This window comes from Amphiprion ocellaris, chromosome 7, assembly GCF_022539595.1.
Source record: "Amphiprion ocellaris isolate individual 3 ecotype Okinawa chromosome 7, ASM2253959v1, whole genome shotgun sequence".
Classification (NCBI taxonomy): Eukaryota; Metazoa; Chordata; class Actinopteri; family Pomacentridae; genus Amphiprion; species Amphiprion ocellaris.
Genome location: NC_072772.1, coordinates 37,823,356 through 37,851,146, shown reverse-complemented (window position 1 = coordinate 37,851,146; position 27,791 = coordinate 37,823,356). Strand labels below are relative to the sequence as shown.

The following is a 27,791-nucleotide window of genomic DNA, read 5'->3' as shown; positions in this document are numbered from 1 at the left end:
TGAATTTACGGCTGTGATAAACGTTTCAAGCAGCGGTCCGCGGTCCCGCCGGTGTTACAGACCGGTACCGACTCTGGTTCGGGATCGGTGGATGAATCTAAAGAGCTTCAGTGTGACCGTCAGTCCGCGGCCGTGACCCGGAAGTAAACAGTCCGCCATGTTGATTTGATGACAGCGGAGAACCATCCGGAGGGACTCAGCGGCTCTCTGACGGTCTCTGCCCGGCTCTCTGATCGGCTCCGGATCTCGGTGCAGCCCGTATTCTGTGGTTCGGAGCCGCTGCTTCATGCAGCGGAACAAAGACGACATGAAGGCCATGAAAATTTTCTCCTCTCAGGCGGAGCTGATCATGGAGGCGGCGGTGGAGTCCGCCGTGTTTGTCCTACAGCGGCCCGGACAGCAGCGGCCCGACGGCGTGGACAGAACGGTGAGGACCAGGTCCGGGTGGAGGGGAGGACCGACCGAAACGTCTGGAGGAGAATCTGCCTTCACTTCCTTCTTCGCCGCAAAGTTTACCGGCAGTTTACTGACGGTTTACCTACAGGTTACCGACAGGTTACCTTTACCGACAGTTTACCGACAGTTTATCGGCAGTTTGCCTACAGTGTACCTGCAGTTTACCTACAGTTTACCGACAATTTACCTGTAGTTCAGTTTACCGACAGTTTACGTACAGGTTATCGGGTGTTTACCGACAGGTTACCGACAGTTTACCGGCAGTTTACCGACAGGTTATCCCTTGTCTCCTCAGGTTCACCTTTATGTGGCCACAGGTTAATCCCACCTGTTGTCTCCTCAGGATCAGCTGAATGCCGTGTTGGATGTGATGTCCAGAGAAGCTGTTCGGAAGATCTGCAGCGTCTTCAGAGAACTTTACATGACGGTGGTGACGGAGAACGAAGCTCTGAAGGACAAACTGAAACGGCTGGATTCTGAAAAACCAAAGATCCAGAAGAATATCAGGGCTCTGAACTCACCGACGGTCTATAAGATCCAACCTCCAGGTGAGCTTATTCTCAGTCTGACCAGAAACTGGAGACTTGGAGTCAGATTAATCCGACTCTTCAGGGGAAGGCTGTGGGTTTAAACCTGTCACTGACTCACGATCAGATCAGCAATTCGATCAATAATCTGGTCAATAATCAGATCAATAATCAAATAATCTGATCAATAATCAGATCCACAATCTGATCAATAATCTGATCAATAATCAGATCCATGATCAGATCAATAATCTGGTCAATAATCTCATCAATAATCAGATCCATGATCAGATCAATAATCTGGTCAATAATCAGATCAATAATCGGATCAATAATCTCATCAATAATCGGATCAATAATCTCATCAGTAATCAGATCCACGATCAGATCAATAATCTGGTCAATAATCTGGTCAATAGTCAGATCAATAATCGGATCAATAATCTCATCAATAATCGGATCAATAATCTCATCAATAATCAGATCCACGACCAGATCAATAATCTGATCAATAATCTGGGTCAATAATCTCATCAATAATCAGATCCACGATCAGATCAATAATCTGGGTCAATAATCAGATCAATAATCTCATCAATAATCTGATCGATAATCTCATCAATAATCTCATCAATAATCTCATCAATAATCAGATTCTTCTCGGGAAAAAACATGAAGCTCTAAGCTGCAGCCATCCATTACTTACACAGGGTAGGTAGCATCACATGTTCACCTGGACAGGAAACAGTCTATCACAGGTAGAATCCCTGATTAACCTCAGCATGTTGTTGGACTGTGGGAGGAACCTAGAGAACCTGGAGAACCCAGCAGGAGAACATGGAGACTCCATGCAGAAAGACCCCAGGAGGAACCAGGGATCTTCTAGCTGTGAGGCGACGGTTCTAGCCACTGAACCACTGGAACTGCAGCCAGTGAAAGTGTAGGATTGGAGGATCGATTCAGGTTCTCCAGAACGTACCTGCATTTGTTGTTGTCCCAAACCAGGAAGTTAAATTCATCCAGATCAATTTTTAAAGTGAATAAATAAAGTTCTCCGGTTGTTTCAGATTAAACCTGACGTTCACAAGAACTGCTCTGTGTTTGGACTGCAGGTGGACAGTCGTCTCCAGATGGACATCATCTCACCATGACCATCCTCAGCTCCAACGGTCCTCAGGTCCCCATGGTCATCATCAGCCCGCCGCTCCACGCACCAATCATAGCCCAGAACAGCCCGCACCCCCAGGACATCCAGACGGAGGTGTTTCTAGAAACAACAGATCCTGAACCGTCACCGGACACCGCCCTGCCCTCTGACATCACACCACCTCCTGTGGCTCGGCCAGTGGCTGAGCTTCCAGGTGCAGATACAGCTGAAGAAGCTGCAGTAAGTCTCTCAGCAGGTTTTCTTCCAGGAGCTTCATTCCTGCAGCTGGTTTCTGATCTGACCCAGTTCCTGCTCAGACCGGTTTTCTGTTGATGGGCATCATTGGCTCTTGATTGGTTATGATCAGTAGGGGGCGCTCTAACAGGGTCTCACTGTGTTTTCCAGGCAGCAGAAACCAAGATGGAAAATGTGAAAGAAAAACATGAAGATCAGAAGGTTACTGAGAGCCAAACAGGTGAGACAGGTGACGGTATTTCTGTTTGTGGGAGCTTTAGTCAGAGTCTCACCTGGTTCTGATGTTCTGATGCATTCAGGGAACATCAGTAAACTCCATGTCTGGAGTTCAGATGTTCTCCAGGGAGTTCTACTTCAGTCTAACTGATCTTCAGGAGATTCTCTGAATTCAGCTTAAGATTATTTTCCGTCTGATTTGAACTTTAGCAGGAATGAAGCTGAACTCTGGTTAAATCTGGAGATTTGGTTCCTAAAAGCAGAGAATAAAGGTGATGAATGATGAAGAATAAAACATTTTGATGGTTCAAAGATCTGGATGATGTTTCTGGTGTTTGGAGGAGTTCCACCTCATCAGGAAGCTTCAGACTGCTTCTTTCAGCTTTTTAAATTATAATTCTGCAGTGATTTATTCTTTATAAAGTTCTTCACCTCATCTGCTGGAAATACCAGCGTTTTTCAGTAAAGTAACAGCAGATCTGTCCGTTTTCTCCTGTCATCATGGCGCCCTTCATATTTAGATTCTGTGTCTTTCTGTTGTGTCGGTGGAGATGCTAACGCTAACCCTGCATGTTGAATGTGCAGCTCTGAGGGAGGAGCAGAAGGAGCAGGAGAGGAGGAGGAGGAGGGAGCTCTACAAAGACAAGAGGTTCTTCTGTGAGCTCTGCAGCAAAGGTTTCCACCAGAAGTACCAGCTGATGAAGCACGTTTCCTGCCACCTGAAGCCGTTCCCCTGCAACTCCTGTGATAAAGGCTTCTACCGGGCGCAGACACTGCACAAGCACCAGCTGAGCCACCAGCTGAGGGAGGCGCAGGAGAATGACCCCGACAACCTGCTGCGCTGCGACCAATGCGACAGGAAGTTCAGGTTGCTGCGGCAGCTGCGAGTCCACCAGGCGTCCCACCGGCTGGAGAAGTCGCCGCTGAAGTGTCACGCCTGCGAGCGCACCTTCACCTCCGCCAGCGCGCTCCGGTACCATGAGGTGTCGCACGCCAAAGTCAAGCCCTTCATGTGTGATGTCTGCGGGAAGAGCTTCACCAGGAAGAAGAGCCTCCGAGAGCACCAGACTGTCCACACCGGCGCCCGGCCGTACGCCTGCCAGACCTGCGGAAAGAACTTCTCCACCGCCAGCAACCTGCGCGTCCACAAGAGGTCGCACTCGGAGGAGCGGCCCTACAAGTGCAGCGAATGCAACAAGGCCTTCAAGTGCAAGATGGGGCTGCTGCAGCACCGGGTGGTCCACTCCGGAGAAAAGCCCTTCATGTGCCAGACCTGTGGACTGAGCTTCGGCCTGAAGTACAACTTCCAGAGACATGTGAGGCTCCACAACGGGGAGAAACCGTTCAGGTAACCAGCGATCAGTCAGATCAGTGAGTCAGATGCGGGTCTGTGCTTCTCTAACCCCCTGTCCACTCTGTGTTCCTCAGGTGTGCTAAATGTGGCGAGGGTTTCACCGGTACCTGGGCTCTGAAGACCCACATGTTGGTCCACGGCGTGGAAAAGCCGTTCATGTGCGACCTGTGTGGGAAGACCTTCTTCTACAACTGTCAGCTGCGGAAACACCTGCAGCTGGTTCATGGCGGTCCGGATCGAGGGAAGTCCGGCGAGACGGGCCGCCGCAGGTCGACGGGCGTCAAACCGTTCGGTTGTAAAACCTGCCTGAAGAGTTTCAGCAGCAGCACCACGCTGAGGACGCATGAGAAGAGCCATGCCCAGAACAAAGAGTTCAACTGCGACGCCTGCGGGAAGGCCTTCCACCTGCGACACCTGTACCTGTACCACCTGAGGCAGCACAGCGGCGACCGGCCGCACATCTGCAGCATCTGCCAGAAAGGCTTCCTGCTGGCATCACAGCTCAAGCAGCATGAGCTGCTGCACACCGGAGTCAAGCCTCACCGCTGCCAGCAGTGCGGCAAGCAGTTCAGGACGCCGCAGAACTACCACCGCCACCAGCTGGTGCACACCGGAGAGAAGCCCTACCAATGCGCAGTGTGCAGCCGCAACTTCAGGCAGTCCAACCAGCTCAAGTCCCACATGCAGATCCACACTGGCATCAAGCTGTACTCCTGCCAGCGCTGCCTGCATGGATTCTCCGACTCCCGGCAGCTCAAGAAGCACCGCTGTGGAGACGACGCTCACACCTTGCTGGAGTCCACCGGCAAATGCAAGAAACAGAGAGACGTGTTCCCCTGGACAGACGACTTCACCCAGCAGTAACACATGTAACACCTGGGATAGTCAGTAACACCTGGGATAGTCAATGACACTTGGGATAGGCACACCTGGGATAGAAACACCTGGGATAGCCAATAAAACCTGGGATAGTCAATAAAACCTGGGATAGTCAATAACACCTGGGATAGGAGCACCTGGGATGGGAACACCTGGGATAGTCAATAACACCTGAGATAGGAGCACCTGGGATGGGAACACCTGGGATAGTCAATAACGCCTTTATCACTGTCACTTTGGACCGGCAGGATAGCCGTTTCCCTTCTTTCCAGCCTTCATGCTAAGCTTAGAGATTATTCCAGATGTTGTTGATTATTCCAGATGTTATTGATTATTCCAGGTGTTATTGATTATTCCAGGTGTTATTGATTATTCCAGGTGTTTTTGATTATTCCAAGTGTTATTGATGATTTTATGTTGTTTATTATTTGTACACAAACATCAGTTTGTAGTTTTGGTGGAACTATTTCTTGACAGCGTATCCGTCCGCCCAGCTCTCATACAATACAATACAATACAATAACTTTATTAATCCCTGAAAGGAAATTTAATTGTCTGGTCTCATCTGTTTACTTTTTAAATAGTCTAATTGCTGCAGAACAGAAAAAATTTCTGAATCTTTCAGTCCTGCAGCAGGGATAGGAGCCGTCCACTGATGTTTTGTTGTTCATTGAGGCAGATGTGAAGTGGATGATCCAGGTTTGTCAGGATGGCCTCCATCTTTCTAAGTGCCTGTCTCTCCACCTCATCCTCCAATGAGTTCAGTCTGATTCCAACCACAGAGCCAGCTTTTTTAATCAGTCTGTTCAGACGCCTTGCATCTTTGTTTTTTATACTGCCTCCCCAGCAGACTGCAACATAAAACAACACTTGCTACCACAGACTGATAAAACATCTCATCTGCAGCATCTTACTGCAGATGTCTAATGATCGAAGTCTTCTGAGGATAAAAAGTCGGATCTGGCCCTTTTTATAGATGAAGTCTACGTTTTTAGACCAGTCCAACTTATCAAGGTAGACACCTAAATATTTATACGATGTCACCGCCTTGATGTCCACGCCATAAGTGTTCACTGGCTGAAAAGGGGGTTTGGATCTGCGGAAATCTATGATCATTTCCTTTGTCTTTGAGGCGTTGAGTAGCAGGCATTTTTGTGACTCCAGTCACTGAAGGCACTTATCAGATCCTGTATTCATCTTTGTCAGGGGAAACCAGCGATGATCACCCCGGACCTAGGATCAGAACCAACAGATGAGACCAGACACGGAAATATACTTGTACAAGGGCACCCTGCTCAGACAACTCTGCAGCAGCAGCGCGCCGAGGCAGTTCCTTGTCCCTTTATTTATAGTATACTCAAGTTACAGGGCGTTCGTATGTGTGTGTGCGTGTGTGAGTGTGTGAACATGGGATATGTGTGTGTGTGTGTGTGTGTGTGTGTGTGTGTGTGTGTGTGTGTGTGTGTGTGTGTGTGTGTGTGTGTGTGTGTGTGTGTGTGTGTGTGTGTGTGTGTGTGTGTGTGTGTGTGTGTGTGTGTGTGTGTGTGTGTGTGTAAAAGCATGGTCGTTCTTAGCTCAGTGGAAGAATACTGGCACATCTTGCACATTAAGATACAGATTAGGACATTAAGATAGAGTGTGACAGTACATGATATACAGTTTTCTTTTAACAAGCTTCATGTCCATTTCTGATACATGCCACAATAGCAGTGTCATCAGGGTATTTCTGAATGTGGCAGGACTCAGTGCTGTATTTGAAGTCTGATGTATACAGTGTGAACAGGAATAGAGCCAGGACTGTTTGTTGTGGAGCCCCAGTACTGCTCATTAATGTCCCAGAAACACAGTTCCCCAGCCTGACACACTGTGGCCTTCCTGTCAGGTAATCTATGATCCAAGAAACACAAGCAGGATCCACTCCCATCTCTGTGAGCTTGTCTTTGAGTATGGTGGGTTGGATGCAGTTGAATGTGTTTGAAAAATCAACACGATTCTCACATAAACTCCAGGTTCCTCCAGATGAGACAGGGCACGGTGAAGCATGAAGAGGATGAATGTTAGACAGAATATTTGTTTTTTTTATTTATTTGTTTTATTTTTATTTTTTATTTCTCCTTTAAAGCCAATTTAGGATTTTAACTGTGTAAACTGTTAGAAATGCAGAAGCCCGTCTCAGCTGTTTCTCTTCTGTTGGAATCCGAAGCTTTTTTTTTTGACGGTAAACTACTGAATGTTTTCAGATTAAACTCTTTTTCTGAGAACAAGCAGCTGGAATCCTGAAAAAACTGCCTCCTATGAGCAGCAATAAACACATTTCCTGGCCAGAGTTCAGAGAAAGCAGAATAAAGGCTGGTAGTTGGAGCTGCAGAACCTCCCAGCTGGACTTCAGATGAGTCCAAAGAAAGATGAAGTTGTAACCAGAACCAGGGTTAAAGTGCCTTTCAATCATCTGTTAAAGTCTGATTTTCTCTACCACTGCTGAGATAATGTAGTAATCGTCTCTTCGGCTCCTGTTAAAACTCAACAGCCTTTTTAATTGTCACTCCGGAGCACCAGGGGCGCTACGGAACCGGAACCGCTGCTGACAAACAAGATGAAGAGTTCGGCAACAGGCGCATGCGCATCGTACAAACAGCGCATTCAGGCGGGTGTTGGGTGCTAACAGTCTGTTAACCCGGTTAGTTTCTCCGGTAAAGTAGTGATTTTCCGGTGCTGACGCCGTGAACATAAGGCTCCGTTTGTCGGTGTGAAGTGACCGAATGTTCTTATCGGTAACGGTTAGCTGCCTTCTCTGTGTTTTCTACCCTTTAACTGTTCGCTGCTAGCAGTTAGCCGCTAAAAACACAGCTAACTGCTATGATTAGCTGTGAGGTTAGCCAGGAAGCTAACGTTTGCATCGACTGAAGCTACAAACGTCCTGGTGGAGCTCAGGTACCAGTAAGTACTAGTACACACAAATAGTACTAGTACACACACACACACAGTACTAGTACACACTGATAGTAGACACACAGTACTAGTACACAGTAATAGTACACGCTCACAGTACCAGTACACACTTAGGGTACTTCTTAGGGTTGCCACCTTTCAGAAATGAAAATAAAGGACGCCTACTACGGCTCTCGGGGCCACGGTTCAGTAAAGTTCTAAAGATATTCACAGATTCGGACTTCCGGCATCAATAACTCATTAAATATACTTTGTCAAAACATAAATGATACCTCTTTCTAATTGTTGTAAGGTGGACAATGTGCTACAAGCCCAGTTTAATCAAAAGTAGCTGTCTTTCAAGTTGCAGGAATAACATTGGTGTCAACAGGAGCCAGCTGAAGGCTGCAGTGATTTTGGTGACACTACAGTGTATCAGAGTGAAGTTATTGAATATTTGTGTCTCTCTTCGCTGTTGCAGCGGTTTTGCAATTTGCAGACGGTCCCTGTTCACAGCCGGCTGCACATAGACAACGTTATTTCTGCAGCTTGAAAGACAGCTACTTTTGATCAAACTGGGCTTGTAGCACATTGTCTACTGTACAACGATGGGAAAGAGGCACCGTTTATGTTTTGACAACCTATATCTAATGAGTTATTGATGCTGGAAGTCCGAATCTGTGAATATCTTTCCAACTTTACTGAACCCGGGGCTACTACCACCCAAGGAGTGATATGTTTAATTCTGAAAAAAGCACTGAGCCATACTTAATGCTTCAAGTGCTTTATTAACATGAAACTAAAAATTTTGTATTGTTTTATGATCACAGGTTCTGTCTGAAAAGAAGTGGCATCATTTTAAACGGTGAAACCAGACTAATGAAATGTAATGAGCAACCAGTGTGTAATACTGGATTCTGCAAAAACAAAAACAACTGAATGCAGAATACTGGACAAAGAAATTCTCTGCAGATTTTTTTAAAATCTAAATCTTATCTTAATACAGTTAATGTATTGACTTATTTATGTGTGTGTGCATGTATTTATTGATGTAGTTGTTTAGTACTGTTAGAGTTTTGAGCGAGTTTTTCTTTAGATAGGGAAAGGCCATTTATTGATTACATATAGGCTATTTAATAAATGTTTATTAAAAACTAAAAAGCGTTTGAAATAATAAACAACTTAGGCCACATCAGCATTATTTTAAGCATCCTCTGGAAAATTCACAACCATATACTAATCTATCTGATCACATCAGACTTCAGGAGATGTTTAGATGATGATAAACTGTGACCTGCTGGTTGGGTTCTCTCTGTTCTCATGTTTCTTACATGTTGGTCTCCTGGGGTCCGTTTCACGAAGCAGGTTTAGTGAAAACTCTGAGTCTGTTGACCCTGAAATGAGGGAAACTCTGAGTTTTTCGTTTCACAAAGGTAGGTAACTCAAACCAGAGACAGAGGGGTAACTCTAGCCTGTTTCACAAAGAGAGGTAACTTAAAGTCTCGGTCAGTTACCGTAGTAACAGACTCTATGAATCTAACCTGGTCGGGACCAGGTTTTTCTCAGTAAACCTCGAGTTTCTCTCTGTCTCCGCCCTCTTTCAACCACACACGCGATTTGATTTCCTCATTCATTCAGTCATCAGGCGAGTTTTGGCGAAGTCCAGTTCTGCTGTCTGTAAATGTCATGTCCTTTTATGAACGATCCAGTGGATGAAGGAGCAGAATTACTGTGTAGAGAATTAAATATTCGTCGGGAGACTGTTATCAGCGCATAGATGTTCTTGCATTTCCAGACAATTATCTTTTAGAGCAGTACCGTTTCACGTCAAAGTCCAAAATCTACATCCACAGCCTAATCCGTCCTTACATTTACAGCATGACCAACCACAGTCATGCTCTCACATCCCAGCAGATATTGTGTGTTGTGCTGTGGTTCTTTGCAAATGGAAGTTTTTTATATAACGTCGGAGATGCAGAACACTTCAGTAAGGCAACTGTATGCAGGACAGTCAGAAAAAGAGAAATAAATGCTTAAAAAATATCTATATATCTATATCTATATATCTATATCTATATCTATCTATCTATCTATCTATCTATCTATCTATCTATCTATATATATATATATATATATATATATATATATATATATATATATATATATATATAGTTGGCTGAGTAGAAGTCTGCCAGTTTAAATAGGCTTAATTATTTAACAGAACATGATATGGATGCAGACATTTAGGCTGTGTGTGGGATAAAACCACTGCACAGTCAAACAGCCACCTTATATTTAGGCTACTTTACAATGTAAAACATGATCAAAATGAGGTAGCTCCATGAGATTATGCCGACTTCTTACCTGTTTTAAAAATGTTTTTATATTTCATCTTCAGCTGCTGCCACATGCGCTTCTCCCCTGCAGGATTGCACCTACATGAAATAACTTAATAGGCTACTATTCAAACAGTTTTCCTGTAATATTATTGTGATTTAAACTTACGCATTGACCCGGGCAGCAATGTTCTCCCACGCCGTCTCCCTCTCTTTTGCAGCTGCAGGTGTTGCACTTCTTTCTAAAAACGTGCTCAAACTCGCTATATAAGCGCATTAAGATTTCCAATTCAAGCGGTGTAGTCCTCCGCTTCCCCGTTGCCATGGTGACTCGTCGAATCGGCGCTCCATTGATACTGGCTTTTCAGAGTTGTGGTGCACGCGCTTAACTCTGGGTGAAACTACTCCGAGTTGATTAAACCAACTCAAATCAGCCGTTGTGAGACCGAAAACTCAGAGTTTTCTATCTCAGAGTAGATCAACTCAGAGTTCAGGGTTAAACTCAGAGTTTGTTGAACCTGCTTCGTGAAACGGACCCCTGATGCTGCCTTACTTCAGCCAGTCCATTAGCAACAGAAAACACAGTTTGTACCCGCTGCCAGGGGTTCCAGTCTTCACACTCAAATCTGTACTTTTGCAAACGTTTTTGCTTTTTTGGACATGGTGGAGTTTCAGGTGTAGACATTTTTAAACGCGCGGGTGCAGCAGCGTCTGTAACCAGGCAACCAGAGACAGGACTGGACACGCAGAGAAGTCTATCCGCTGGACCTCGCATCGGGTCCTCGCTACATAGGTCTAAGGAAGATGAAATTGGCTGCCCTTAATATTTTCTGTTTTATTTTGTTCACTCTACGGTTTTGATGAGTGTGTGATAGACGTGTACGGGACATTTATGAAAATACGGAACAATTTGCGTCCCGTATTGATTCAATACGGGACACAACAATTAATTGTCAAATAATGGACGATTCCGTATTTTAAGGGACGGGTGGCAACCCTAGTACTACTACACACTGATATTACACACTCACAGTACTAGTGCACACTCATAGTACTAGTACACACTAGGGCTGGACCCGATTATTCGGTCCCGACGGTGGTATCTGGATATTAATTTTGAGATCCGAATATTCGTCGCCCCCTCCGTTGGACGTTACGGAGTGGACCGAATATTCGGATTTTCGGATATTCGTCATTAATAGGGCCCGAATATACGGAGCCCAGAAACTGCTATTCGGGCCAGCCCTAGTACACACTGACAATACATACAGTACATACTCATAGCATACACTCATAGTACCAGTACACACTGATAGTACCAGTACACACACACACAGTACTAGTACACACTGATAGTACCAGCACACGCTGATAGTACACATTCACAGTACTAGTACACACTGACAGTACAAGTACACACTGATAGTACATACTCACAGTACCAGTACATACTCACAGTATCAGTACACACTCACAGTACTAGTAAACACAGTACCAGTACACGCTCACAGTACCAGTACACCGTCACAGTACTAGTACGCACTACCAGTACACACTCACAGTACTAGTACACACTACCAGTACACACTTACAGTACTAGTACACACTCACAGTACTACTACACACTGATAGTACTACTACACACTGATAGTACTAGTACACACCAGTAGTACACACAAATAGTACCAGTACACACTCACAATACTAGTACACACTAATAGGACTAGTACACACTACCAGTACACACTCATAGTACACACTGATAGTACCAGTACACACTCGCACTACTAGTACACACTACCAGTACACAGTCATACTACTAGTACACACTCGCAGTACTAGTACACACTCATCGTACTAGTACACACTCACACTACACACTCATAGTACTAGTACACACTCAATACTAGTACACACTGATATTATTAGTACGCACACAAATTACTAGTACACACTGATAGCACTAGTACACACTAGTAGTACTAGTACACAATACCAGTACATAGTACACACTGATAGTACCAGTACACACTCACAGTACTAGTACACACTACCAGTACACACTCATAGTACTAGTACACACTCACAGTACTAGTACACACTCATCATACTAGTACACACACACACACTACACACTCATCGTACTAGTACACACTCACACTACACACTCAGTACTAGTACACACTCACAGTACTAGTACACACAGTACACACTCATAGTACTAGTACACACAGTACACACTCACAGTACTAGTACACACTCACGGTACTAGTACACATTGACAGTACTACTACACACTGATAGTACTAGTACACACAGTACACACTCATAGTACTAGTATACACTAATAGTACACATTCACAGTGCTAGTACACACTCATAGTACTAGTACACACTCACAGTACTAGTACACACTCACAGTACTAGTACATGCTCATAGTACTAGTACACACTAATAGTACTAGTACACATTCACAGTACTAGTACACACTCACAGTACTAGTACATGCTCATAGTACTAGTACACACTAATAGTACTAGTACACACTCACAGTACTAGTACATGCTCATAGTACTAGTACACACTAATAGTACTGGTACACATTCACAGTACTAGTACACACTCACAGTACCCGTATACGCTCACAGTACTAGTACACACATAGTACTAGTACACACTAATAGTACACACTCACAGTACCAGTACACAGATTCAGAGTATTTGTACTCAGCAGGATGGAAACTCTCAGTCAGGACGACTGTCTCTGTCCCGTCTGTCTGGAGATCTTCATGGAGCCGGTTACCCTGCCCTGTTCACACACCTTCTGCAAGGTAACACACCAGTCAGATGAAACAGGTCACACTCTTGTGTTGTGTGTTTGTGCTGTGTGTATTTATTGTGTTGTTATTGTGTGTCTGTAGGCCTGCTTCCTGGAGTCGGTGGATAAGGCCACGCTGTGCTGCCCTCTCTGCAGGAGGAGAGTTTCCACGTGGGCTCGTCTGAACAGCAGAACCAACTCTCTGGTGAACCAGCAGCTGTGGCAGCAGATCCAGGACCAGTTTCCTCTGCAGTGTCAGCGACGCCTCAGCGGGCAGGACGCTGTGGACGACGACCACCCAGGTACGCAGACATCCCATAATGCTCAGAGCGGCGTGGAGCTGATCACTTAGTCTGATGTGGATTCATGCTCTTCAGTATTTATGTTAGTGGGCTGCAAGGTTTCGCTCTGCAATTCCACCACTTTACCACTAGTTGGAGCTGCTGTTTCTACAGTTTCTCTAAATTACTGCACCACAAAACTGACCAGTTTGGAAATCCAGCAGGCTGTGTTTCTGGACAGATTCATGGCAGTTCAATTCAGTTTTATTTATGTGCCAGTTACAGTTCAGAATGTCTCAAGACGCTTTACAGACCCATATGAACCACCAGAGCAGCCCTAAGGCTTCCTCTGGGGGTCCATCTGGGTTGAACCCCCACTCTCCTCCTCTCCATATAAGAAGAGGAACATAGAACACACAGTTGGATACATGTATGATCAGACAGATGATACATACAAAGTAGAAGCAAACATGTTTACACTGATTCCTAGTTTCCTGTTCTGATGTACGGCTCTGGCATAAATATCCTACATATATAGCTGGTACTAACATTCAAACAGTAACTAGATGAGCAAATCAAGTATAGTGAGGGTGATGCAGAGTAGATTGATGGAAATGGGCAGCTGGAAGCAGTGGGCTGGAGGAAGGTCAGCAGCAGCATCCCACAGATGGAGATTAGACCAGTTGGTGGGAGAACCACCACAGATCTGAAGCATCCAGCTCTGGGACCAGGGACACTCGGAGAAAGGACACAGGGAGAAACAGAGTGAGTGTAATGCAATAATGGTATATATATATTAAATATAATGGTAGATAGAGAAGGGCTCAGTGCATCCAGAGAGGTCCTCCAGCAGCCTAGGCCTATAGCAGCAGAACTAGGGGCAGAACTAAGGGACGTCCAAGAGGAAGACTCCAGCTGACCCCCTCAGGATCCCCCAGTCAGTCCTAACTATAAGCTTTGTCAAAAAGGAAGGTTTTAAGCCTGGTCTTAAAAATAGAGAGGGTGTCCGCCTCCAGAACCCAAACTGGGAGCTGGTTCCACAGAAGAGGAGCTGATAACTGAAGGCTCTGCCTCACATTCTACTTTTAGAGAGAAGTTACAGATCACTTCTCCAAGTAAGCCTGCAGTCTGACAGCAAAGAGTTCTGCTAGGATAATATGGTACTATCAGGTCTTTAAGATATGATGGAGATTGGTTGTTAAGAGCTTTATATGTCAGAAGAAGGATTTTGAATTCTATTCTACATTTCACAGGAAGCCAATGAAGAGAAACCAGTATAGGAGAAATATGGTCTCTCTTGCTAACTCCCGTCCAACAACATTCCTGTAATGTTCCAACAATGTTCCTACAATGTTCCTGCAACATTCCTACAATGTTCCTGCAACATTCCCAGAACGTTCCTGCAACATTCCTGAAACATTCCTACAATGTTCCTGCAACATTCCTAGACCATTCATACAGCGTTTCTGCAACATTTCTGGAATGTACCTACAATGTTCCTGCAACATTGCTGGAACGTTCCTACAATGTTGCTGCAACATTCCTATAATGTAGCTGTAGCTACTAATACAACCAAGTTTTAGTCAGCAGAAGAAAAAATGTGTGTGTGTGTGTGTGTGTGTGCGCGCGTGCGTGCGTGCGTGCGTGCGTGCGTGTGTGCGTGTGTGTGTGTGTGTGCGCGCACGCGCAGTGTCGGTGTGTCTTCATAGACTCAGTGAACCTGGCGAGTTGCGGCAGGAATACGAGGACCAGATCACCAAAGTAAGTTTTCCCTCCAGATGGAGGTCGGGGATGGTGAGGTAAGATGGGTTATGCCGGGATAAGATGGTGTACGTTGGGGAAAGATGAGGTAAGACAGGGAACGTTGGGATGGGATGGTGTATGTTGGGGTAAGATGAGCTACGTTGGGGTAAGATGGGGGATGTTGGGATAGGATGGTGTACGTTGGGGTAAGATGGGGAATGTTGGGGTTGCTCTAGTAGCTATTGTTTTCAGACTGTTTAATCTGTGGCTGCCTCCTATTTAATTGCTAGCCGTTAGAGTAGCATTAGCGACTAGGAAAGCAGCTAATATCCTGACTCATGTTGATGTTTGTGCTTCTAGTTCAGTTTTTGCAGGTTGTCTCTGCAGAGATGAGGCTGTTAGATCAGAGAATTCAAGTTAATCTGAATTTAGAAACATGTTACGCTGCTACAGCTAGTGTTAGCCGTAGGCTAAGAGGCACAGCTAACCTCTTAGTGTTAGTATTAGCCTAGCACCTTTTAGTGGAATTAATCCCAGCTACACTGACACCAACAGCTGAATTATTTAGATGTTGAGGTTATTCGCCGTCTGATTCACCTTCAAACAGCTCTGCTAGCTGAAGCTGCAACCGGCTGCTAACAGGGTAATCGGTTAACTTTTTATTGGTTGTTGCAGTGTAATGTCGTACAGTCTAGTCCTGTTTAGACTGGTCCTGGTCCTGGTTCTCTTGAATAAAGGCCTGTTTTTCCAGCTCACAGAGGAGAAGCGAGTTCTGGAGGAGCAGCAGAGGAGAGCCAGCGAGGAGCTGATCCAGAAGCTGCTGGAGGAGGAGGAGGAGCTGCTGCAGGAGGAGGAGAGGAAGAGGCAGGAGGACGAGAGGCTGGCCAGGCTGCTCAGTACCCAGCTGGTTAGTTACCCTGCTGGTTAGTTACCCAGCTGGTTAGTTAGGTTAGCTGGTTAGTTACCCAGCTGGTTTGTTGCCCTGCTGTTAGTTACCCAGCTGGTTAGTTAGGTTAGCTGGTTAGTTACCCTGCTGGTTAGTTACCCAGCTGGTTAGTTAGGTTAGCTGGTTAGTTGCCCTGCTGTTATTTACCCTGCTGGTTAGCTAGGTTAGCTGGTACTGCAGCTGATAGAACACTGATTAGAACATTGATTATCTACAGGAAGTCTTGAGTTTATGGTGTTTCAATGTTACGTCAGAGCCGGCTAGGTGGAACTAGTTGTCGATCAGAGCAGATGAATACGTCGTCACGTGGCGCTATCAGACAGCTTTGTTTCCATTCTCCGGTTGTACGCCATCTTGGATTGTGCTACATTCTAACTTTTTGCCCTTCATTATGGCTCCCAGCATCAGTCAGACTCTTCCGATGGAGTTCCGACTTGTGAAAATCGACGTAGGTCGGTCTGCAGGAAGGGAACTCCGACGTAAGTCGAGGATCCCCTGTATTGACATTTATCGCAGAGAATATGTAAATGCTGAGCAACATGTTTAAATATATAAAGTTTAACAGCTCTGATGTGATGCACCTGTCAGTTATTAATAATAATCTGTATTAATCAGTAAATAGGTTAACGCACGATCAACAGTTTCCTACCGTCATAAATGTATATATTACAATAAAACTCCAACAGAGAATGATAATAACTCTCCTCTGATACCTGATATCTCTGACTGGAGTTCTAGGCTTGGTCTGTTGAATTGTTGAACCTGCTCTGCAGTTCAGACCTCAAGTTACTGTCAGACTAAAGGTGGTGGTTTTTGATGGTTAGGGTTACCAGACCAGGTGGTACAGGTGTGTCTTTCAGGTGGTACAGAGTGGACCATTTATTTCACTTCCTGTGTTTTGCCAGTGTAATTCTCCACTAACTCGTCTCCGGTTTGTCGTCCTGCAGAACTCTCCTCCTGTCTTTCAGCAGAACCTTCGTCCTGATGTGATTCCAGCTCAGAAGAAGAAGGAGGTCGGACAGATCGAGCGGTGAGCGGAGTGCAGCTGACGTGTTGCTGATACGTTTAATGAACGTTTGAATCACGTTCTTGCTGCTATCAGGACATTAATGTTGGCTCTGTTGCTGTCAGACTGCTGGTTGAAAAGTGAAATCTCTGTGTTTTTCTGCTGTTATGATTCTGTGTTCTTATTGTCAGATCCATAAATATCTGGATGTTAGCTCAGTTTTCATCATTTCAGCTCTATACCACCACAGTGGATTTAAATGAAACAATCCAGATGGTCTGTAAGTTCAGACTTTCAGATCTAGTTGGAGTATTTACATCCTCACCAGGTGACCAGTGGAGGAGCTGCAACACATTGCAGAAAAACCCTCCACCTCTACAAGGGACCAAAAATAACTGGACAAACTAACATAGTCATAAATGAAATTGTCACTTTTAACGTTTGGTTTCCTGAAGTGTAGAACCTGAGGATATCTCTAGGGTTTGGTTCCTGGTGATGTTCCACCAGACCTCTACCACTGCTGTCTGCACTTCCTGCTGCTTCTTGAGGTATTTTCCCCTCAGGTTTGTCTTCTAGTGAAATGCAGCTGAACGGGATTCAGGTCAGGTGACTGACTCAGTCATTGCAGAACATTCTACTTCTCTGGTTTCTTTGACACTTTGCTTCAGGTCATCGTCCATCTACACCATGAAGCTCCATCCGATGAAAGCTCCATCCAATGAGTTCTGAAACATCTGGCCGAATATGAGCAGATAATATTTATGAAACATTTCAGAGTTCATCCTGCTGCTTCAGTCAGCATCAACATCATCAATAAATGTCAGAGAACCAGTTCCTCTGGCAGCTATACACGACCACACCATGATACTACCATCACCATGCTTCACTGATGAGGATTCCATGATACTACCATCACCATGCTTCACTGATGAGGTAACCATGATACTACCTCTACCATGCTTCACTGATGAGGAGGTCATGATACTACCTCTACCATGCTTCACTGATGAGGAGGTCATGATACTACCTCTACCATGCGTCACTGATGAGGAGGTCATGATACTACCTCTACCATGCGTCACTGATGAGGAGGTCATGATACTACCACCACCATGCTTCACTGATGAGGAGGTCATGATACTACCACCACCATGCTCCACTCATCAGCTGAGCAGCCAACTGTCCAGTTACTTTGGGTTCCTTATGAAGGTGGAGGGTTTGTCTGAAATATGTTTTAGTTCCTCCATGATCACCTGGTTTGATGTAAATACTCAGATTAAAGCTGAAAATCTCAACTTAAAGACCTTCTGGATTCTTAAATTTAACTTCATGGTGGTGGAGTTCAAAGCCCAGATGATGAAAACTGAGTCAACGTCCAGATATTAATAATCCTGACTGTATTTACCTGTTTGTCTGTCTCAGGTTCCTGTGTCCTCGGGCTCCGCCCACCTGCAGCCTTCAGTCCAATAAGGTCAGTCTGAACTTCTGGTAGACTCAGCAGAAACCTGAGCATGACCTCACGTTTCACTTCCTGTTTCAGGAGAACATTCTGGTCTCTGAGGGTGCACAGCAGCCAGAGCTTCCACTGCCTCACCTGGACTATTATGGACCTCAGGCGGAGCTCTGCCCTCTACAGGAGGAGGATCACCTGACCGCACCAGGAGAACCCTCATCGGCCAAGAGAAAGAATTCTGAGCTGGACACTACAGCAGAAGAGGAGAATGACGTCGCCAAGCGGAGGTGCCACCCATCCTCTCTGGAGGCGGGGCTGGTCCTGCAGGGCGCTGCCCAGGGGGAGGCGGAGCTTCAGGGCCGATGGCAACAGGAGGAGGAGGACCGGAGACTGGCTCTGCTGCTGCAGAAGGAGCTGGACAAGGAGGAGAGACAGAAGGCCATCGACAGACGCAAAGGGTCTGCCAACGCCCACCTGCTCCGACAGCGCCGACAGACGAGGAACGAGGCGGCTGGCAGCTCTGGTACCACGAGTCTGAACACTGGCAGCGCCGGTGCCAAGAGACTGAACAGAGTCGAGGCCACCGGCAGCTCTAGCGTTTCTCCAAAGACCTCATCCTTCAGACGCCGGAAACAGAAGACCCTGACAGAGATGTTCTCCAGCCTGAGCAGCTGAGCCTTTCTCCTCCATCAGAGCTGTTTCTACTTCCTGTTTCTGCTGTGAATAAAAACTGTCGACACACGGACACTAATTTGCTTTCACTTTCAATTTTTTGTGGCCAAAAGTATGCAGACACCGTGTCCATCTGTGTGCGACTGCAGCTGTCTGAATACTTTGAGCAACATTAAAGCAGAGACGGTGGCTGCTGTAGCACTGTGTGCCCAGCAGGGGGCACTTCATGTTGGAGTCATGGAGCACTTTAACTCACATGTAGATTGTAAAGCTGGAAGTCTTCTCAGATGTTGCAGTGAAAGGTTGGATGGTTTATTACGGTTATTGGGTAACATGTGAACATGTATGTTCGTCTCCACATGCAGCAGAGTGTAAGATGTACTGACGCACTAAGAAACTCTTCAAGGTTCCAGATGTTTTCAGGTGTTTTTTCTGAAGAACATGAAGGTGTAAAGCTAACCTGTAGGCTATCTCACAGCTAACTAACCAATAGGGTTCCAGCTCTGTATAGCCCTGCCCCCTCACTGCTTCCAGGTCAACCAGTCAGAACGAGCATCCAGCAGGTTTATTTACTTTCCGCAGCTGCTTCTGCTTAACTCAGAAATGTCTGAACAACAGCAGCCTGTTGGTCAGGGAGGGTTTTCTTCCTGAAGGTGGGCTGGAGAGAACAGTTTGAGTCTGATTGGTTCACGTGTTCGCTGATGTTTCCACCTGGAGATGTCTCAGACTCCTCCCCTTTCTCCTTACCCGTCTCCTCCTCTTCCACCTGGTTGCCTTTGTTTTAGTTTTGATATTTTCATATTTAAAAATAATAAAAGTTCTCAAAGGAAGAATAAACCTGTAAAGTGTTCCAGATTTACAAATCATAAAACTTTAGTTTGACCAAAGTGAAGATGTTTTGTGTTTTCTTTGTGTTTTTATCTAAAAGACCATCGACGTCACTTGACTGAAAACATCTCGTTTGTATTAATGTTGACTTTCCCTTGATGCTTCAGCTGCTCCACAACCTTCAACACTTACACACGTGGACAAAATTGTTGGTCCCCCTCGATTAATGAAAGAAAAACCCACAATGGTCACAGAAATAATTTGAATCTGACAACAGTTATAATAAAAAAATCTGAAAATTAACCAATGAAAATCAGACATTGCTTTTGAACCGTGGTTCAACAGAATTATTTAAAAAAAATAAACTCATGAAACAGGCCTGGACAAAAATGATGGTACCCTTAACTTAATATTTTGTTGCACAACCTTTTGAGGCAATCACTGCAATCAAACCATTTGTGTAACTGTCAGTGAGACTTCTGCACCTCTCAGCAGGTATTCTGGTCCACTCCTCATCAGCAGACTGCTCCAGTTGTCTCAGGTTTGAAGGTTCCTTCTCCAGACAGCATGTTTCAGCTACTTCCACAGATGTTCAATAGGATTTAGATCAGGGCTCATAGAGGCCACTTCAGAATAGTCCAATGTTTTCCTCTTAGCCATTCTTGGATGATTTTAGCTGTGTGTTTTGGCTCATTATCCTGTTGCAAGACCCATGACCTGCGACTGAGACCAAGCTTTCTGACACTGGGCAGCACATTTCTCTCTAGAATACCTTGATAGTCATGAGATTTCATTGTACCCTGCACAGATTCCAGACACCCTGTACCAGATGCAGCAAAGCAGCCCCAGAACATAACAGAACCTCCTCCATGTTCCACAGTAGGGACAGTGTTCTTTTCTTCATATGCTTCATTTCTGCGTCTGTGAACATAGAGCTGATGTGCCAAAAAGTTCCAGTTTTGTCTCGTCTGTCCATAGGACATTCTCCCAGAAGCTTTGTGGTTTGTCAATATGCAGTTTGGCAAATACCAGTCTGGCTTTTTTATGATTTGTTTTCAACAATGGTATCCTCCTTGGTCGTCTCCCATGAAGTCCACTTTGGCTCAAACAACGACGGATGGTGCGATCTGACATTGATGTACCTTGACCTTGGAGTTCACCTTTAATGTCTTTAGAGGTTGTTCTGGGCTCTTTTGTTACCATTCCTATTATCCGTCTCTTCCATTTGTCATCAGTTTTCCTCCTGTGGCCACATCCATGGAGATTGTCTATAGTCCCATGGATCTTAAATTTCTGAATAATATGTGCAACTGTAGTCACAGGAACATCAAGCTGCTTGGAGATGGTCTTCTAGCCTTTTAACATGCTGGTCTATAATTTTCTTTCTAATCTCCTGAGACAACTCTCTCCTTGTCTTCCTCTGGTCCATGTTTAGTGTGGTTTACACCATGTCACCAAACAGCACAGTGACTACTGTAACCCTATAAATAGGCCGACTGACTGATTACAAGTTTGTAGACACCTGTGATGCTAATTAGAGGACACACCTTGATTGAACATGTCCCTATGGTCACATTATTTTCAGTCTTTTCTAGGGGTACCATCATTTTTGTCCAGGCCTGTTTCATGAGTTTATTTTTTAAAATAATTCTGTTGAACTACAGTTCAAAAGCAATGTCTGATTTTCATTGGTTAATTTTCATAGAATTTTTATTTATTATTACTTTTGTCAGATTCAAATTATTTCTGAGACCATTGTGGGGTTTTCTGTCATTAACCGAGCGGTACCAACAATTTTGTCCATGTGTGTAAATCATGTTCTAGAAGTTCAGCAGAACAGAGAACCAGAAGAGCAGGACAAACCTGCACAGCAGTTAACATTAATCTATCTAGATTAACACTATCTAGATCAACATGTCTATTAAAGCAACAAATCATTCTGGACCACAGATGTGATTTCCTAAGAAGGTCCAGTCTGCTGAATCACCACGTCTCGTTCTAAATGTCAGGAACCTCAGTGTTCATGTTCTGTTTCTGTTATCAAACAACTACAGCAGGACTTGTTCTCAGGAGGTTCTGGACCAACCCGAACCCTTCAGCATGAACTCTGGTTCCAGTCCTCAGACAGACAGACGTAGTTGAGATGGTTTCAGATCGGTACCATGGAAACGCTGGTGCAGACTCAACAGGGAGTTCTGTCCACGGTCCACTTCAACCCTGCTGGGACCAGACCAACCACTGAACCATCCACTGAACCAACTGGACCAACCACCAGGCTAACCAGACCAACCAAGCCAGTCAGCGAATCAACCGGTCCGACCACTGAAGCAGCTGGACCAACCATCAACCACCATGAGGTCGTTTCTGAGCTGTTTTTTCTGCTCTTCTGACCTTCTGTGGAGTTTATATCAGTGACCTCCAGCAAACTCAACCATCCCAGCACCAGAGATGCCGCCAGCACCATTCCTGAGGAGATCCTTCAGGGAGAAAGAGGACCTAAACATCTCATGGTGTGTCTCCATGGAAACATGGATGCTCTAATCCTCCAGAGAACCGTCATCATAGAAACCCCAGACTCCCAAACTGTCCTGGAGGACTTCAGCCATGAATCAGCGTCTGCTCTCTGGAGAAACGTTCTGCACTGACCACCACCATTAATATGTGTTATTTTATGGATCATTTTATAGGTTTAAATCTGGAGATGATTCAGAGGAACTCCAGCAGGATCTGAACCTCCATCTGAGCTGCTGTAGGACCAAACTTCATCTGTTATTTGAGTGAAGTTAATTTTAGTGTTTATTGGAGGATGTGTTTACCTGAAACAGAGTCCTGGGGTCCGTTTCACGAAGCAGGTTTAGTGAAAAGTCTGAGTTTGTTAACCCTGAAATGAGGGAAACTCTGGGTTTTCCGTTTCACAAAGGGAGGTAACAAACCAGAGACAGAGGGGTAACTCTAGCCTGTTTCACAAAGAGGGGTAACTTAAACTCTCGGTCAGTTACCGTAGTAACAGACTCTATAGCCACGATTCCACAAGCATCTACTCGGCACGGTACGGTTCGCCACTATTGTATCTGACTCGGCTCGTCTCGGTTTAGTTGTTTATCCATATAGCCTCATCGTGGGTGGAGTCGTCATAGCGCAGCGAGCCGAAAGTCCCTTAACGTCATTTGCGTGCGACACAAACGCAACATAACGGAGACGATGGTTCACCTGCTGCTCAGTCTGTGGCTTTCTGTCAGATTCAAAGTAATAGAAGAGTTGGAGAAAGCTGAGAGCGGCGAGTCGAAACACTCAGGAGACACACAGGAGAGTTTGGGAGGCGATGCAGCAGTATCAAGCCGAAGACGAGAGGATATGAACGAGACAACATATGAGGGTAATCTAATGCTAGTTCGCTAGCTATCGTGTATCAGTCCTGTGAACGACCCTGTAACGGCTGCAGTTTGTCGCTATTAGGTATTAAAATATGTATGCTGTGTATGTGTTTCAGATGCTCTCTGATGAGACTTCATGGGATTTACCTGAAGCAGCAGCACATGAGCCTGCAGTGGCACAAGGTGTAGAGGAGGAGGACAGAGATGTACAGGATGCACTGATGCACTACGTGTCATGCAAAAGTTAAAAGTTATTCTTCTCGCTATACTTCTGTTTTTCAGTCCCCAGACTGCTATTCCATCCATCCATTATCTATACACCGCTTAATCCTCACTAGGGTCATGGGGGGGCTGGAGTCTATCCCAGCTGACTCAGGTGAAGGCAGGGGACACCCTAGACAGGTCACCAGTCTGTCACAGGGCTACATACAAAGACAAACAAGCACTCTCACATTCACACCTACGGGCAATTTAGAATGATCAATTAACCTCAGCATATTTTTGGACTGTGGGAGGAAGCCGGAGTACCCGGAGAAAACCCATGCATGCACAGGGAGAACATGCAAACTCCATGCAGAAAGATCCCGGGAAAGCTGGGACGTGAACCAGGGACCTTCTCGCTGCAAGGCGAAAGTGCTAACCACTACACCACTGTGCAGCCCCAGACTGCTATTGTTTTCTTTAATGCAATTCTGACAATAAACTTTTGTACCTTTTGCAGATGTGTCTATGCTATTGTTTTATTTGTGAAGGTTAGCAAGATTACATGACAAACACCAAGACATTAAAACAGCTGTTTTAAGAATATTCCAGTTTGATAAATCAGTATTGCTTTGGTGTAATTCAGTCAACGGAATTATGAACCATAAAGGAGTTTGTGTTAAAACATGTTAAATCCCATTAAACATAAATGCATTATTAGGGAATACAGAATTGTTTGGTTCAGACTGTTGACTCTTTTCCTACCAGTGTCTTAACAGACAAAATGAAAAGTTATGATGCAATCACATAAGTCACAAAATAGTTTATTAGTCAGCAGCAAAATCAAAACCATTTACAATGTGCAAAGTACAAACTGTGGTGGGCCTCTCCTACAGTGGAGGGCTAAAAGTAAAACTATATACAACTAAATCTCAAGTCTCTGGGAGGTGGACTCGCTGGCTGCCCACTGCCTGCACCAGCTGCCCCAGCACACCCAGGAATGGCTGGTTGAAGGCAGCATTCTGGACCATCTCCTCCCGCTGCAAGGCCCCTTCATTCTCTCTTGCCTCGCTGAGGAGCAACCAGATGTTCTCATCATGCTGGGTGCCGGTTCCACTCCTTCTCAGCCTGCATCTCCACAAGTACGCTTGGAAGGTCCAATTTTCTGTTGCACCTTTTCCTCTTGCCTAGACCAAAGACAGAAAAGTGATCAGAATCAGCTTTAGTAAGTACGCAATATACAAGGAATTTGGTTTCGGCTGTTGGTGTCACACTAGGAATATGGAAGAGAATAATAAAAAATAAAGAAACTATAGAAAGAGGAACAGGAAGAAAAATGAAATAGCAAAATTAAATAAAACAATATATACAGAAATTTACAGCTAGACTGGAATAAACACATTAGCAAAATGATAATTGCTATAAACAGTAGTGCAAAAGCAGAGAATGCTGTTCATGGTGAAAAAAAATGCTGTACATATCCATTGGAATACTGACTATTGTACAGGTGTTTAGGAATGGCTCAGCTGTTTATTACAGTGATGGCAGTGGGGAAGAAACTGTTTTGTGTCTGGAGGTTTCTGTGTACAGGGATCTGTAGCGCCTGCCAGAGGGGAGGGGGGAGACAGTTTATGTCCAGGGTGAGTGGGGTCTCTGATGATGTTTTCTGCAGTCCATACTATAGGCTGTAGTCTGTTTCTGTCCTGCTGTGTGGTTGATCCAGAGGTGCACAGGACAGATTGGATGACTGCAGTGTGGAACTGGATCAGCAGCTCCTGCAGCAGGCCATGTCTCCTCAGCTGTTGTAGGAAATACATCCTCTGCTGAGCCTTTTTCAGGATGGAGTGGATGTTCGTCTCCCACTGCAGGTCCTGAGAGATTGTAGTCCCTAGGAGCTAGAAGGACTCCACAGCTATGATGTGATGTGTTTAGCCACCCGTCCATTGATTTTCAATCATGATCATGTCTTTGATTGTTTTACTTTAATAAATTTTTGGCACTCTTTACTTTAACTGAAGCACAAATAGTATCTCCTCCATCACAACTAAAAACAACATGGTGTGAACTTCATTTCATCTTGTGCACATTTTGGAGTTCCTAAGAACAGCTGTGTTTTCTTATTTCTATGTATATTTTCATTCAGTTTCACAGTTACCTAGTGACTATAAGAAGAATGGTTGCAATACTACATTGCACGAGAAAGTAAATTAGAGTGACTTGCTTGTTAAGTCAATAGGAAAAAAATGGAGCTGCATGTGTTCTGTTTATGTGTCACTGTAGCTACATGTAGCTTTCATCAGGTGTTCCTGAGCTGGCATGCTGTACAGTTTGCATTTACACCTGCCTGAATTCTTGGTCATTGGTCTCGCTGTTCTGATCATGCTTGCAGGCATTTACACCTGCAATAATAATAATAATAATAATAATGCGAAAATCAACCATGCTCTCTGTTTACCGTGTCTTACCGGTAATAAGACGTTGCTGTTACGTTGATGTTGACAGGGTCGGTGTCCGAGCTGGTACTGGTGCTGAAGCTGGTGCTGGAGAGGAGGCAGGGAGCTGGGGGCTCCGCGACGGAGGTGGAGTAGGCTTCGCATGTGGAAAGGGATTCTTGAACAGAAATAAACACTCACCCTAAGTACACGAAAAATACGACATTGTAATTTGTGAAAAAAATAAACCTGTACGACCACTAGCTTAGTTCGTCATGCAGACTGATGTATTAGCTTCTGAGAGCTAAACGTTAGAAACAGCAGCACGAAATACAAGCAGAGCACGGAGTTAGCGCTGATGGCTAACTAGCTAGCGCCGATGGCTAACTAGCTAGCGCTGATGGCTAACTAGCTAGCTTATTGTCTGCTACAGGAGACAACAACGTTACTTTCTAAATATACTTGTTTGCTTAAAAGAAGCTTGTCACCAATGGGATAAATGATGTAAAAGTTTCTTGAAGTCACAAAACACTCACCATTCTTGAACGTCTCCAATAATGCAGCAGCTGAGTCTCCCTCCTGTTGCTCGTCGGTGCGGTGCCAGTAAATAGCTTCCATTAAACCTCTTCCAACTCCTCCTGGTTGACCCACGCCGGCTGCTGTGGTCCTTGGTGGACCAATAGTCATTTTTGAGCTTTTTCAGCTTCTCCCTACACTGCTTCATTGTCCTCTTTATATACAGTCTACTGTATATGTGAGCGGCCATCCGCTCAGAGACCTCCTGATAAACTTTCTCCGTCCAGCTCCCTCTGTATTCTTTGGTCCACCACCATAGACAGAAAAGTCTCGACCTCTTCATTCACCCACGGTACAGGTCTGGCTGTCATATTAAAATTATGAAGACAGAGAGGTCTGCGAAGACCAATGCACACCGTCGCTGTTTAGTTTTTTTTAAATGCCGGTTTTGTTTTCGTGCTCTCGTGTGTCGTCACTCCCTGTCCAATCAGTGGCCTGCACTCCTGTCCAATCAGTGGCCTGCACTATGTAGACGTCACATCTCGTCTCACTTCATCTCGGTTGGAACCTCAACCGAGGAGGTACGGAAAATCGTGCCTGATACCGTGCACTAATCCATATGGAAACGCTCGCAAACAAAGACGAGCCGAGCAGCACCGCGCCGAGTAGGTGCTTGTGGAATCGCGGCTTATGAATCTAACCTGGTCGGGACCAGGTTTTTCTCAGTAAGCCTCGAGTTTCTCTCAGTCTCCGCCCTCTTTCAGTCACACACGCCATTTGATTTCCTCATTCATTCAGTCATCAGGCGAGTTTTGGCGAAGTCTAGTTCTGCTGTCTGTAAATGTGATGTCCTTTTATGAACGATCCAGTAGATGAAGGAGCAGAATTACTGCACAGAGAATTAAATATTTGTTGGGAGGTTGTTTTCAGACCGCGCATAGATGTTTTGGCATTTCCGGACAATTATCTTTTTGAACGGTACCGTTTCACGTCGCAGTCCATAATCTACATCCACAACCTCATCCGTCCTTCCATTTACAACATTACCAACCACAGTCATGCTCTCACATCCCAGCAGATATTGTGTGATGCGCTGCGGTTCTTTGCAAATGGAAGTTTTTTATATAATGTAGGAGATGCAGAGCACTTCAGTAAGACAACTGTATGCAGGACGGTCAGAAATGTGTGTCTGGATCTGAAACGACTTTTACCATCTTTGTGGTTTTCCCTGGACATAAACCTGTCAGAGCCATCAAGGCTGTGTGTCTGTGTGTGTGTGTGTGTATGTGTATATATGTATATGTATGTATATATATATATATATATATATATATATATATATAGTTGGCTGAGTAGAAGTCTGCCAGTTTAAATAGGCTTAATTATTTAACAGAACATGATATGGATGCAGACATTTAGGCT

At 45.0% G+C, this 27,791-nt stretch overlaps 2 protein-coding genes across 6 annotated transcripts; both read left to right on the top strand.

The window, feature by feature from the left end:
- The first annotated feature begins 44 nt into the window (after window positions 1-44).
- On the top strand, window positions 45-6,747 carry LOC111568842 (zinc finger protein 883-like). 2 transcript variants are annotated; one of them, XM_023270682.3, is made up of 6 exons: window positions 45-427; window positions 800-1,004; window positions 2,096-2,370; window positions 2,536-2,605; window positions 3,187-3,949; window positions 4,030-6,747. In XM_023270682.3, the coding sequence occupies exons 1-6, from the start codon at window positions 287-289 to the stop codon at window positions 4,817-4,819; spliced, it is 2,244 nt and encodes a 747-aa protein (XP_023126450.1). In that variant the 5' UTR covers window positions 45-286; the 3' UTR covers window positions 4,820-6,747. The 2 variants fall into 2 exon arrangements, with proteins under 2 accessions (XP_023126450.1, XP_023126451.1); XM_023270683.3 differs by having other exon boundaries at window positions 752-1,004.
- Window positions 6,748-7,422: 675 nt separating this feature from the next.
- Window positions 7,423-19,910, top strand: rnf168 (ring finger protein 168). 4 transcript variants are annotated; one of them, XM_023270696.3, is made up of 8 exons: window positions 7,423-7,765; window positions 12,831-12,930; window positions 13,021-13,219; window positions 14,889-14,959; window positions 15,693-15,848; window positions 16,835-16,917; window positions 18,316-18,364; window positions 18,434-19,910. In XM_023270696.3, exons 2-8 carry the CDS (start codon window positions 12,835-12,837, stop codon window positions 19,019-19,021), a joined length of 1,242 nt encoding a protein of 413 aa, XP_023126464.1. In that variant the 5' UTR covers window positions 7,423-7,765; window positions 12,831-12,834; the 3' UTR covers window positions 19,022-19,910. The 4 variants fall into 4 exon arrangements, with proteins under 4 accessions (XP_023126464.1, XP_023126463.1, XP_023126462.1 ...); XM_023270695.3 differs by having other exon boundaries at window positions 7,423-7,771; XM_023270694.3 differs by having other exon boundaries at window positions 7,424-7,765; window positions 12,834-12,930.
- Window positions 19,911-27,791: the final 7,881 nt, after the last annotated feature.